Source organism: Tamandua tetradactyla, chromosome 6 (genome assembly GCF_023851605.1).
Source record: "Tamandua tetradactyla isolate mTamTet1 chromosome 6, mTamTet1.pri, whole genome shotgun sequence".
Classification (NCBI taxonomy): domain Eukaryota; kingdom Metazoa; phylum Chordata; class Mammalia; order Pilosa; family Myrmecophagidae; genus Tamandua; species Tamandua tetradactyla.
In genome coordinates, this window is record NC_135332.1 from 5,244,477 (window position 1) to 5,258,144 (window position 13,668).

Below are 13,668 nucleotides of genomic sequence, written 5' to 3' on the forward strand. Positions count from 1 at the left end.
ACAATTTAGGAGGATGTACAGGGCAGTGGTTAAAGTGCCGTTTGGAAATTAGAAAGGCCTCTTCAAATTCTGACTCCGATATTAGAAAGGCCTCTTCAAATCTGACTCCGATGTCTGTAGCTCTTGCTTTGGGTATATTCTCTCATCTCTCCAGGCTTGGTTTCCTCACCTAGAACACAGCAGTGTAACATAAATCTAAGAGGACTGCTGTGAGGTTTCAATGAGATAACTCATGCAAACACTCAGAAAATCTGGCCAACTCAAAGTGTTAAAAACGTAGCACCTACAGTAAAGTGGAGAGAAACCAATGGAGAATGTTAAAGACAAAATACACCAGGGGGAAGGTACACATAGCTCTACATGAGGCCTGCCCTTCTCCCATCTGTTTCAGACACAGGTATTCATAACATAATAAAAAATACCCAAATTAGAGTTCACAATCAACTTATGGTCTAGTCAGTGGTTCTCCATCCTGGCTGCACATTAGAACCACTTGGATGCCTTTTACACTTTCTATTGAAGCATAGCACATAAACAGAAGAGCACAGGTAAGTCAAGCTCAGTTAAGTTTTGCAATGTGAACATACCCAAGTTACCAGCATCCAGATGGAGGAAAAGAACATCGCCAGGACTCAAAAGCCTCCTTCTTGCCCCTCTTCTAGTTATAACCTCTCAGGGTAACCATTATCTTGACTTCAAAAGAACACAGACTAGTTTTTCCTGTTTTTGAGTTTTATAACAAATCAATCATTTAGGGTGTAGTTTTTGTTTGTTGTCTTTTGCTCAACAGTACGTTTGTGAGATTTGTCTGTGTTGTTGTACAGGGTTGCAGACTATTTATGCTCATTGACGTAGAGTATTCCACTGCACGAATATTCCACAATTTATTTAACCATTCTACTATTGTTACAATTTGGGTAGTTTTCACTTTTTGGTTATTATAATTAGTACTTCAGTACATTTGGGTACATGTTTTTGAGTGACTACATACATGCATTTCTGTTGGGAATATAACCCGTTTCCTTTTCCGTTTTTCTCATTTTGGCCCATTCTGGTGGAAGGACAGTAGGGTAACATTGTGATTTAGTTTGCATTTCTCTAATGACTAATGAAGTTAAGCATCTTTTCAAACGTATATTGACCATTTGGATATCATCTTCCCTTACCATTTTTCTATTGGGATGTCTGGTCTTTGTTTTTAATGATCCATAAAAGTGCTTTATATATTTTGAATATGAATCCCTTGTTGGATATTTGTATTGCAAACACCTTGTGGCCGGTCTTTTCTTCTCTTAATAATGACTCTAAGTAAAGAATTTTAATGTCATTCATTCAATATACCATTTTTTTTCCTTTATGGCTAGTGTTCTCTTTTTGTTTTTTTTATACTATTTAAGAAATCTTTAACTTTTCTGAGGTCATAAAGATAATTTACTGTTTTTTATTTTCTTAAAGCTTTATCATTTTACAGTTCGCATTTGGATCTGTGATCTCTTTGGATCTGACCTTCGTATATGGTATGAGGTAGGAGTCAAGATACTCTCCACACGGATATCCCAATTGATTCACACCATATATTGAAAAGACCCATCCTCTCCACTGCACTACAGTGTCACCTTTGTCTTAAATCAGGTGACTATGTGTGTGGGCCTATTGCTAAACTCTCTTAGCTGGGGAGATTTTTTAAAATTCTGATGACCTAGCTCAATTAAATTGGAATCTCTGGGATTGGGACCTAGGTTCAATATTTTTTAAAGAGTTCCCTTGGTTATAGCAATGTGTAGCTATGGTTAAAATGAAGAATATCGGTCTGGATTCTCAAATGGAGGAAGGGGTGGAATATCACATACACTTCCACACAAGAAAAAACAAGGACATGCTGAGTTGTGAGCAGTATTTTAAACTATATATTTCCTCTTCATTTAAGAATCACTAAATGAAACCCTGTTACTAAGCAAACCCTGTTACTAATGGGGGATGTACTGGCTTGAAACTGTCGTATACCCCAGAAAAGTTATGTTCTTTAATTCTGTTTCAATACTGCTGGGTGGGGTCTTTTTAATTAAGTTGTTTCCATGGAGATGTGTCACACCCAATTGTGGATGGTACCTATTGATTAGGTGGTTTCCATGGAGATGTATCTCCAGTCATTCAAGGTGGGTCATTTACAAGAGTCCTTAAAGAGTGAACAATTTTGGAAAAAGCTTCAGAGTCCATACAATCAGAGACCTTTGGAGATGCAAAAGGAAAATGCCCCCAGGGAAGCCTTATGAAAGGAGAAGTTGGGAGAAAAGGCTAGCAGACCTCACCATGTTGTCTTCCTTTTCAAGAGAGGTGTCCAGAAGTCAAAGATCCCAACAGATGCTAGCCACATGCCTTGTGTTTCAGACCCATCTGCTTCTCTTGAGCCAAGGTATCTTTCCCTGGATACCTTAGTCTGGACATTTTTATAGCTTTAGAACTATAAACTTGCAACTTAATAAATTCTCTTTTTAAAAGATGTTATATTTCTGGTATATTGCATCCCAGCAGCTTTAACAAACTAAAACGGGGGTTATATATCCTTCTGGTGTGTTGACTGGGCCATGAGAACATGCTGGTCTAGATCGGTGTTATGATCTGCATATTTAAAAGCTCATCTAAGAAGCTTTGAAAAGATATTGATGCCCAAGCTCTACACCAGATCACTGAATCAGAATCCCCAGAAGTTTTGTTTTGTTTTTTGCATGGGGAGGCACCAGGAATCAAACCTGGGTCTCTGGCATGGCAGGCTAGAATTCTCATTCACCATGTGGTGGGGGAAGTGGAGGATTGTGCATAAAACTATTAGACCCACAGAGCTCTCATTACAGTTACACATAAATAGCGCATCCCTATGCTGGTGTATACTATACTTGAATGGAGAAAGAGTATAAAATCATAGAAGATTAAATCATCATTTGGTCAAAGTACTCTGGGTGAGGGTGAAACAAATAAAAAGGAAACTGCAAGTCTACTTCCAGTTTCCACATCAATTGTATACAGAAATTCAACATTTATTAGCATAGTATGGTACATAAACCACTGAGCCACCATCATACTGCCCCCCCGCCGAAGTTTTTTTTAATAAGCTGTCCAGTTGATATAGCGGAGGACCACTGATCTACAACCTCCACAATAGACAAAGAAGTTAAATACACTCACCGTCAGACCTTCATTATTTTTGCCACCGAGTGTATATAGGCTGCCATCATTGGGATCTGGGAGAAATGCAGGCCTAGAGATTAAGTGATAAGTATAAATAATGAATATGGCAAGGACATAGAACAAAATATCAAAGCCATGTGGGTGGGGGGAGTGGAGGATTGTGCATAAAACTATTAGATCCACAGAGCTCTCATTACAGTTACACATAAATAGCACATCCCTATGCTGGTGTATACTGTACTTGAATGGAGAAAGAGTATAAAATCATAGAAGATTAAATCATCATTTGGTCAAAGTACTCTGGGTGAGGGTGAAACAAATAAAAAGGAAACTGCAAGTCTACTTCCAGTTTCCACATCAATTGTATACAGAAATTCAACATTTATTAGCATGGTATGGTACATAAACCAACAGAATAAATCCACCTTCAGTTTTCAATGAACATTTATTTTATTTTCAAACTGAAGGCAACAAAAGATTCTGAAAGCTTGGCATCAGAGAGACTCTGCCTGGCAGAGGGTACAAGGTCTCATGGTCAGTAGCTTTCATGAAGCAAATATGAGGTCTTTTGTAAAGCTAATCTGCTAAAGACTATACTATAACCAGAGTCACTGAGAAGCCCCAGGCTTAATCTTTGCTCTACTTAGGATGTACTGTCATACAGGCAATATCCAACTTTTACTCTAGGACACATGCTCCAGTAGCAGTCCATATCCGTGTTTCCTTTCTGCAGCAAAGGGAGAGTGATCTAAAGACCCTTGGCTCTTCTTGGGAATTTGAGATCTTAAGTTCAAATCTCAACTGATATTTCATCTCAAATAAGCCTTTTTATACCATCGTCCCTGTTCTTCTAGGGAACTGACTACTCCTTCCCTCCTCTCTTTCCAGCTTCTATCATAGCCCCTCATATAATTTACTCATTCTTATTACACCTTAAACTTAGGTGTGTGTGTGTGTGTGTGTGTATATATTTATGAAACGATAAGTTTCATAAATACTGACTGAATAAATAAGAAAATTAACTAAAGAGAGGTGCTGAAGCAAATAAAAAAACTTACTCTTCAACGTGTGTTGGAACCTGCAGGACTGGATCTGCACAAAAGAACAAAGGCACCATCAGACAGATTCTAAAATATCAAGATTCCTAGAGGGTTTCCAGGACCAAGTCATGAGTTGTAGCCATAACTTAGATTTACCTGCATGAGATACGATATGTGAAGGCACTTTAGAAAATATAACACAAAAAAGACATAAATAAAATTATGATCTGTTGTTAAGATTGGCTAAAGAACTGACAGCAGAATGGAACTGCTGTTAAGAAACTTGCATATAACCTGAGGGACACAGCAGTCACAACCCACAGTGGATAAGCTACGCCAACCATCGGATCACAAACCTAAATCACTACCTGGCCAGATACCCAGAATGGTACCAGATGTTTCCATTAGGAAAAGCAAAACTATTGCTTAAGAATCTATTTTATTGTTGATGAGAATTTGATTGGATGGTAAATAAATAATACCTTTTTGGAGCAGCAGTCTGCTAATTCTAGAGCCTTCAAGTGTTCATCCCCTTTGAGTTTCTTTGGCACATTAATTTCATTTCTCTAAACTCTAGTTTTACAAAGATGTTCACAGCAGCTTTATAAATGGCCTAATGCTTCAATATCATTAATTATGGAATGTTCACTTGGCAGATGATTAAGGTTTCTAAAAGGGCTTGTGAAGTTTAAAACATGTATAAACATTTTCTGAAAATAACATTGTACAGTTTTAATGCAACTATGGGGGGAAACAGCCAATGCACACAGAAAAAACTGAACGGAAAGACAAAATATTCATTGGAAGTTATCTTTGTTAGAAATACAAATGACTAGCCACTCCCCCTTTTCCTCACTTTTTCTGTATTTCCCAAAATTTCTATAAGATCAGGCATTACTTCTTAAATTGGAAAAAAAAGATTTTTCTCAAAGACGATGTTATGTTTGCGGCTGTTAAAAACAGCAGAGTTTCTCCCACCCTAGATTTTCCTGGACACAAATCAAGAGGAAGCTCCTGAATCCTTGGGGTGGATAGCAGTGGAGGTGGCAGGACATGAATACTGAGTCCACAGGCATGAGACTGCACAACAACGAGGTATTTCCAGCAATCGAAACCTCATGGGCTAGGGTGGGCCATGGTGGCTCAGCAGGCAGAGCCCTCACCTGTCATGCCAGAGACCCAGGTTCAATTCCTGGTGCCTGCCCATGCAAAACAAACAAACAAAAAACCCATGGCTGCCCATCCAAACCATACTTAATTTCAAAACTGGGCCAAGGATGGCAAATACTGTAATAAGATTTTATATACAGAGTACCAGAGTCTAAGGGAGACCTTATGATGACAAACAGCTGTCCAATACTTCCAGCCACTTGGGCTTCTCAAAGGAAGGCAAGTCTTTCAAGCCTTATCAAATGTTGACTTTGCTTTAAAAAGCCCAGCTCCCTCATGATGGTGTATGGTGTTCACAACAGATGTACAGAGACCATATGTGGTCTGTGGGCAGCAAACAAACAATTCATTAAACCAAAAACATTTTAGGAAACAGGAGGAACTTTCAGTCAGTGAGCATATGTTTATCTTTCCCATTAATCATCTCTCGGTACACTCTCACAAACAGACTGATGCAAGAGACAGGAAATAAAACGCACACAACACTCATTCCACTGAAACAAAGCAGGCGAGGTACAATTATAACCCAGTTCCCTCAACACAGCCCTTAAGCCATATAAGCCAGGAGAACCAAGAATATCATATTCCAAAGAAAGCACGACAGCAAAGAAGGCATCTTTCATGTTCATTTCAGCCAATTAGGTGTCACAGAAAAACACAGATTAAAAGGACAATGCCAAAGTCTAGCAATTCACCAGAAAGACGACATGGAGACCAAAATAACTTAAATTCCTTTTGCTCACTCCTGTGGACTCATCTTCAGATGTAGATTTTCCACGGCTTATCCACTGGTTACCTGACATGGGGCCTCAGGTCCCAAAGGGAGCCCAGCACCGGGAAGGTTCTGGGTCAGACACAGGACATCTGCAGTAGACAGGGAAGATTCCTGGGGCCACCCCAGTGGTAAGAGCCCTGATTTTCTAGGCTCAGGCAGTAGTACTCACCAGTAGGAGGACCTTAGCACGTGAGCATTACTATCTACTCATAAAATAAGATACCTGGAAAAAATTCAAAGTTTTTTTGAACTTTCAAGTGCAAAGCTGCAGGCCACGTGAAAACGCAACTATTAAGACCACTCGGACAGAGGCAAGCAAACTGCTGCTCGGCAGGCTACTGAGGTGTAACAATGAGCTAATATCCTACAGAATTTTTTTCCTTAAAGAATCATTTATATCTGATATTTGCTTTAAAACACTACAGCCAAAAAACTGCATGGGGAATATACAAAAAAGAAGAAATGACAGACTATTGATAACTGTTAAAGATGGAAAATGGGAATATAGGGAGGGAGTCATTTTACCATTCTCTCTACTTTACATACAGTTGAAATTTTCTAAAATCAAAACAAGTATCATCTGAAAACTTGCAATGAAAGCTCAACATGAAAAAGTGATTGCTTTTGCTTTAAAAAAAAGGTTTTGCTTAAAAAAAATGTTTTCAGGTATGTGAAAAGAAACAATGGCCTCAAGGTAAGGCTATAAACAAACAATGGCTAAACATAAAACACGCTCCACAGAGACTGATAAGGATTAAAAGCTACTCTTACATAGCTATTTACTTTCAGGAAAAAAGGGGGGAAGGGATTTACTTCATAAATTTAAAAATAGGTGCTACTTAAGGTAAAAGTAAAGATATCAGTATTAGGAAAAAAAATCCTTGAAATCAATGGTCTCTGCAGGATTAACACGTCCCCCTGAGCAGCCACTGTACTTACATGATTCCTCCTAGTATGGCCAGCTAAGGCCTGAAGGCTCAGCCTTTAAAACTTAGAGAAACCAACTCCCATCCCAGGAGGCTTTACAAGGCAGCGTTTTCGTCTTGGTGGTTCCCCCCTGGCGAGGGCTGTAGCAGCCATGCCTCCCAGCTGGAATGGCATGATCCTGACTCACTTCCACAAGGACAGGCTGTGGCGCATGGCCACGTGGTTCAACCAGCCAGCCCAGAAGATCCGCAGAAGCAAGGCAAGCACAAGCATGCCGCACTGCCCAGCGCCCTGCATCTGGACCCATCTGGCCCACAGTGAGGTGCCCTATGGTGAGGTACCACAACAAAGTGAGAACTAGCAGGGGCTTCAGCCTCAAAGAGTGGAGGGTGGCTGGCATTTACGAGAAGGTGGCCCGGACCACTGGTGTCACCGTGGACCCCAGGAGATGGAACAAGCCCACCAAGGCTCTGCAGGCCAATGTGCAGCACCTGAAGGAGTACCAATCCAAACTCATCCTCTTCCCCAGGAAGCCCTTTACCCCCAAGAAGGGAGACAGCTCTGCTGAAAGAGCTCAAACTGGCCATGCAGCTAACCGGTCCAGTAATGGCCATCCAGGATGTCTACAAGAAGGAGAAAGCCAGGGCCATCACAGAGCAAGAGAAGGACTTCAAGGTGTTTGCCAGTCTTCAAAAGGCTCGTGTCAATGCTCAGCTCTTTGGTATCTGGGCAAAGAGAGCCAAGGAGGCCGCAGAACAGGATGTTGAAAAGAAAAAGTAAAACGCCATTGGGGATTGTTAATAAATCAATAAAGGTGCAAAACAAATTTACAGAAACCAATGTCCTGGATGAGGTTTCATGCACTCACTGCTACTGCTTGGTCTTAAGTCTCCTTTTTAACCTGAGACAGAAACGACTCAAAATAGATTTTCCCATGTTTCCTTTCTCCAAATTCACAAAGATAAAACTTAAAAACACTTCTATCTCCAAAAGAGGTGAATTTTCATCTTTCATTTCTCACCTTTGCCCTCAATCCTGTCCTCTTCTAGACCTTGTACCTTTGATCTCTACCTAGGTTCTAGGCCCCACACTGGTACTTGACGGCTCCCTTCATGAGCAGTGGGCCTTGGCAGCTCCATCCATCAGCACCAACAATCCAGCCCCTTCTATTCCTTCTCAGCCACTTGGGCTGGATCTGCCACTCACCGCTGCCCCTAACACCCTCTCAGAGGCAGCTTCCCTTCACTGCCCCTTCCCAAATTGCGGCACTCCTCCATCCCCTTCACTCTCTCTACCTCTTAGCTTCTGTGGCGCTGTACTGCCTGTTTTTTCTCCCATCTCTCAAGATTTTGATTCTCTTTTCCTCCCCACTCCCTAACTCCAGTATAAAGAAGAACATTTCCAGGTTCTTCCCGCAGCCTCTCTTCTCTCAGAAAGCACATCCATCTCTATAGCTCCCACCATAACCACATGGAGTGGTTCTAGGTCTCTATCTCTCAAGCTCTTTTTCTTCTGGATCAACTAGACGTTTCCACTGATCTCCCTCTAGTACTGCACCCTCCACCTTTATGAAGTCATGCCCCTTCAGTTTTGACTCCAGACTGGATTCTCCTCTTGACTATTCTATTTTGTTATCACAACCACCAACCTCCTAGAAGATAGCCACACCTCTGACTACACCACTGACACCTATCTCTCCCTAACACATCCAATCGGTTGCCGAACTTTTTTGTCTATTTTTATAAAGATCAGCATTCTGGTTCCTTCTCTCAGAATCTCTTCAACATCTCTGGAATCCCCTGTCTCTCAAGTTCTCCCTTTTCTCATCTATGTGGTCTTTGGAATCAGGAAAACTTAGGCTCAAACTCTACCTCTGCCAATTACCAGCTAAGTGACCCCAGCAATGTTACTTAATCTTTGTGAGCTTCAGTTTTCTCATCAGTAAAGAAAAAATAAAATGGATATTACACCAACCTCACGAGGCATCTCTATGTGGATTAAGGATTAAATGTCAAGACTTTAAGTGAATGCCTTAACTCAGAGGGGAGTGATTCTTTTAGGACATAATGTCAGATTATGCTTCTCTGCCACCCCAAATCCTTTGTTGACTTCCTATCTTTATGGTGGCCTATAAAATCCATACATCCCACTCTCTCACACATACCCTGTCACCCTCCGATAGTCTCCCACCATTTCCACTCCCCTCACTCTAATCCAACCATGCTGGGCTCCTTGTATTCCTGCTATACCACCAGCGACGCTCCTGCTTAGTACCTTTGCACTGTTTTCTCTGCGTGGAATGCTCCTCCCCCAGGTGTTCACATGGAACATTCTCTCTTTGATAAAATATCACCATCTCAGATATGTCTCTCTTGACCACAGTTTACTCCTCTTCCCTGTTTAATCTTTCTCCTATGGCACTTACCACCTTTGAAATACTATGTATTTTACTTATTTAATGTGTGACTCTATAAAGCTCCATGAGGGCAGGAATCTTACCTTTTGTCTTCTTTTATATCCCCAGCATCTAGAACAGTGTCTGGCTCATAGTGGGTGCTCAACATATTTGATGAATGGAGCAATCAAGAAATGTTAACTTCTTTCCTACTTCCATTCCTGCCCAGCATGGCTATATACCATAGATCACTTCTAAAAATCCAACCCTCCACCCAGGATCTGCCAGCAATCATCCCCTTTACTCCACTCACCCTACTAAGGGGAAACACACTACCATCATTTGTGAAGGTACATCTATGGCCAGTTGGGCCCCACATCATCAGCAGATAACTTTTATCTGCTTCCCGGTTGGCCTCAGTCCCATTTCTCACAGCAGGTGCTTCAAACCTTAGCTCTTTGTCTCAAAGCCCCTATCTCTCTGCAAATGATTCTTTCCTACATCACAGAGGAAATAAAGAGGGGACAGGGTGTACTCTCTGAAACTTCCTGCTCTTTATCCTCCAAGTTTATACAACTCTAACCTTCCCTTCTCATCTCTACATAAGAACAATGCTTTTACCTTCATATTCATAGATATTTCACATCCATCTCTAGAATCCCCAGGAGTACAACCTGTTTCCAAGGACCTTTAATCCTTCCTTCTGGCTGGCTAGCTCCTCCTCTGGGTCCCACCCACCGCTCTTTCGTATATGCTTTCTTTTTCTCTGAAATGCATCCATTTTAAGTGTACAGTTCAATCAGTCTTAACAAATATATACATCCATGTAACCAATCTTATGATCAATATACAGAAGATATGCATCACCCTCAAATGTTTTCTTGTGCCCCTTTGGACTCAATATCCCAAACCCAACCCCAATCACTGATAGATTCATTTTGACTGCTTCAAAATTTCACATGTAGCTTGTGTCTGACTTCTGTCTATGTGCATAATGTTTCTGAAATTCATCCATATTTTTTGTGTTACAGGTCACTTCTTTTTATTTCTGAGTAGTAGCCCACTGTATGGATATACCATAATCTATCCACTTACCTGTCGATGAGCATTTGGGTGGTTTTCAGTTTTGGACTATTGTGAACAAAGCTGCTATGAACATCTGTGTACAAGCCTTTGCATGGACCTGTGTTTTCACTTCTCTTGGGAAAATATCTAGGAGCGGGACAGCTGAATCACAGTTTATGTTTGACTTTACAAGAAACTGTCAAACAGTTCTCTAACATGGTTATACTATTTTACATTCTCACCAGCAATGTCTGAGAATTACCTATGGAGTTTTTAAAATTTTTATTCCTAGACTCTTTCTCCAGGAAGCTGACTTCTATAGGAAGAGCCAGGGAATTTGCTTTTCAAACACATGCTAGGTGGATCTGATGCTGGGGAGCCACGCTGTACACCCTCTGCATTCCACTTCAGCTTCTGCTCCTTCCTCAGCTCCCTGTTCTCTGGCTCCCTACTGTCAGGATAAGATCAAAACTGCTATTGTTACATCCCAGTGACTAAATCGAGCCCAAATCTCTAAATTCTGACAGCGCTCTCCTTTGGAGTCTATAGCCCTAGTCCCACTTCCAAACCGCATATGGGATATTTCAAACCCTCATGCCACATTCCCTGAAACCTACTCCCTCTTTCACATCCTTCAAATTTGGCTGGTTGGCCCCACTTCCATCCCAGTAACACAATCTGGAAACTCAAGAGTTATCCTGGACTCTCTCCCTTTCCCTTAATTTCATCCCTCCCTCACCCATCCTATTAGATGCTGAGTTTCATAAGATTAGACTTACTAAACATTTCTCAAAATCTGGGTCCTCCTTTCTATCTTTACCACTGCCAAAATTAGGCAGCCATCACTCCTCACTGATCTACATATTAGTCTCCTAACCAGATCCTGTCTCTGACCTCTGCTCCCTCAGCTACACGTTCTGCCTGCTGCCCGAGACAGCTGATAAAGGCAAACACGCTCATGTCTTTCTCTCAAACAAAATCCTGAAGTGGCCTCCATCTGTCTACAAAGTACTTTCCATCTCTGTGGCCAAAGTTCCCAAACTTTGTTGGTCTATGGTACCCTTAGTGACTCAGTAATTTTTTCATAGTGCCCTGAGAAATACCTAATGGTTCCACTCATTAACCTGTTAGGTCCAAAGAACTTAAATATTTCGGCCCTAACAACTCAGTAGCCATTTGAAAAAAGTACATACATCAATTGAAAGAAAAAAATCATTTCATTCTTAAATAACCATAATTACTAACGGATACAGAAACCTGTTGGGTGAAGTACAACTTTCAGCATTATAACCAGACTAGGCATCTCCACCACTGTCACCATTCACACTGACTTTCACGCGGGTTTTGATTTTTATTACAGCAACTGCCACACCCCAGCTTTGTAAAGATATGATGTCACTGAAAATGCAGCTCAGTTCAATGTTAAAACTATAAACTACTAGAGCTAGCAGTTCATATGGTATTAAGTATCACTTTGTTTCCCTCGAAATGGCAGTGCCCATGAATCCACTGTGGCACTCCAGGCTCCCCGGGCACACAGCTTGGGAACCACAGGCCTAATCAAGGCCCTCCAGAACTTGGGCCCTATTCTTCTCCATGATTCTCTCTCAATCATGTCTCTTCCCAAAACTCACCCCAAGATTTCATGTTGGTCTCTGTTCACCATTACCTGTCCCATCTCCAACTAGTTAAAGCTGCTTGTCCTGCAGGGTCAGCTTAAATCAGAGCGAGACATCCCACAGCACCTGCTATCTTCTTATCACGCACTCACCATACTGCTCAAGGGACAGGCACTTAACCGCGTGTGTTCTCGCTGGTTCTCAAACACTGGGGGGACAGGCTGAATTTTAAGCACTTTGAGAGGGGTGGAGACCTTGTATTTTGTTTATTGTGAAGAATACAGAAAAGTAAATAAAGCTCAGTTACAATCTAATGAATAAACTGAGAGCAAACACCTGGAAATTGCTGCCCAAAGCTTTATTCTCCTCATACTTAGTAGGCAATAGTGTCTGTGGAATTAAAGGAAATCAATAATTTAAGATATTTAACATTTTATGTGGAATAGTCATTCAAATAATTTTTTCCTAATTGTGCTGGTTTGAAACTGTTATGTACTCCAGAGACACCATGTTCTTTTAATCCTAATCCAATCTTGTGGGGCAGCCTGTTGTTGGGTGGGACCTTTCGACTGGGTTGTTTCCATGGAGATGTGACCCACCAATCGTGGGAAGGACCTTTTGATTCGATGGAGATGTGATCTTGCCCATTCAAGGTAGGTCTTTATTAGTTTATTAGAGTCCTTAAAAGAGCCGATACAGAACAGACACAGATGTTTGAAGATGCAAAAGATGCCAGAAGCCCCAAGGATGCCAGAAGCTTAGAGAGCTGTTTGAAATCAGAAGCTGAGTGGGAAGGACAGCAGACATTGCCATGTACCTCCCCATGTGAGAGAGAAATCCTGGACAGAGAAAATCGGCCTTTCTTCTGAGAAGGTATCCTCTTGTTGGGTGGCTTAATTTTGGACATTTTCACTGTCTTAGAATTTTAACTTGTAACTTAATAAATCCCCTTCATAAAAGTCAATTCATTTCTGGTATAGTGCATTCTGGCAGTTTTTGCAAACCAAAACATTAATAAAAAGGACTTTTCCACACAGAGACCTACATAATAAAAACCAAAAAGAGCTGCTTCACATAATACTGTTTGTTCACTCACATTCAAATTATTTAAACATATGGATAAAATAATGTGGCATTCAGAACAACAGAGGGAGCTTGGGGGATTGCCATGTATTGATCAAAGCTCGATGAAAATTTCGTATTATTCTCTGCACTTTTGTAGATGTTAACGTTTTCTAAAATGAAGAAGAAATAAAAATGACAAGCTAAAAAAACAAACATCTATTTAGGGAAAACCTTTCCAATGGGTTGAAAAGAAAAGTCTGTCCTTTCTGCTCTCACCTGTACTAAGAATCTTGAGTGCCTGATCCTACAATTTCACAGGGTACAGAGCCTGCAGGGTCATCCACAGCAGAAGCATGGAAGACCTTGTCGATATCATGACAGCCTTCCTGAAACACAGGCCTATCGAAATTGTGAGGGGCTAAACAG

The 13,668-nt window shown here is 41.1% G+C and overlaps 1 protein-coding gene and 1 pseudogene across 2 annotated transcripts in view; one reads left to right on the top strand and one right to left on the bottom strand.

Moving 5' to 3' along the window:
- ERN1 (endoplasmic reticulum to nucleus signaling 1) overlaps window positions 1-13,668 on the bottom strand; it is a 117,680-nt gene that overhangs the window by 59,680 nt on the left and 44,332 nt on the right. For both annotated transcript variants that reach the window (XM_077163580.1, XM_077163581.1), the window contains 2 exons: window positions 4,245-4,278; window positions 3,184-3,256 (listed from right to left, as the gene is read on the bottom strand). In XM_077163580.1, coding sequence (XP_077019695.1) covers window positions 3,184-3,256; window positions 4,245-4,278 — 107 coding nt within the window. The remainder of the gene's footprint in view (window positions 1-3,183; window positions 3,257-4,244; window positions 4,279-13,668) is intronic.
- Window positions 7,250-7,878, top strand: LOC143687016 (large ribosomal subunit protein eL13 pseudogene; annotated as a pseudogene).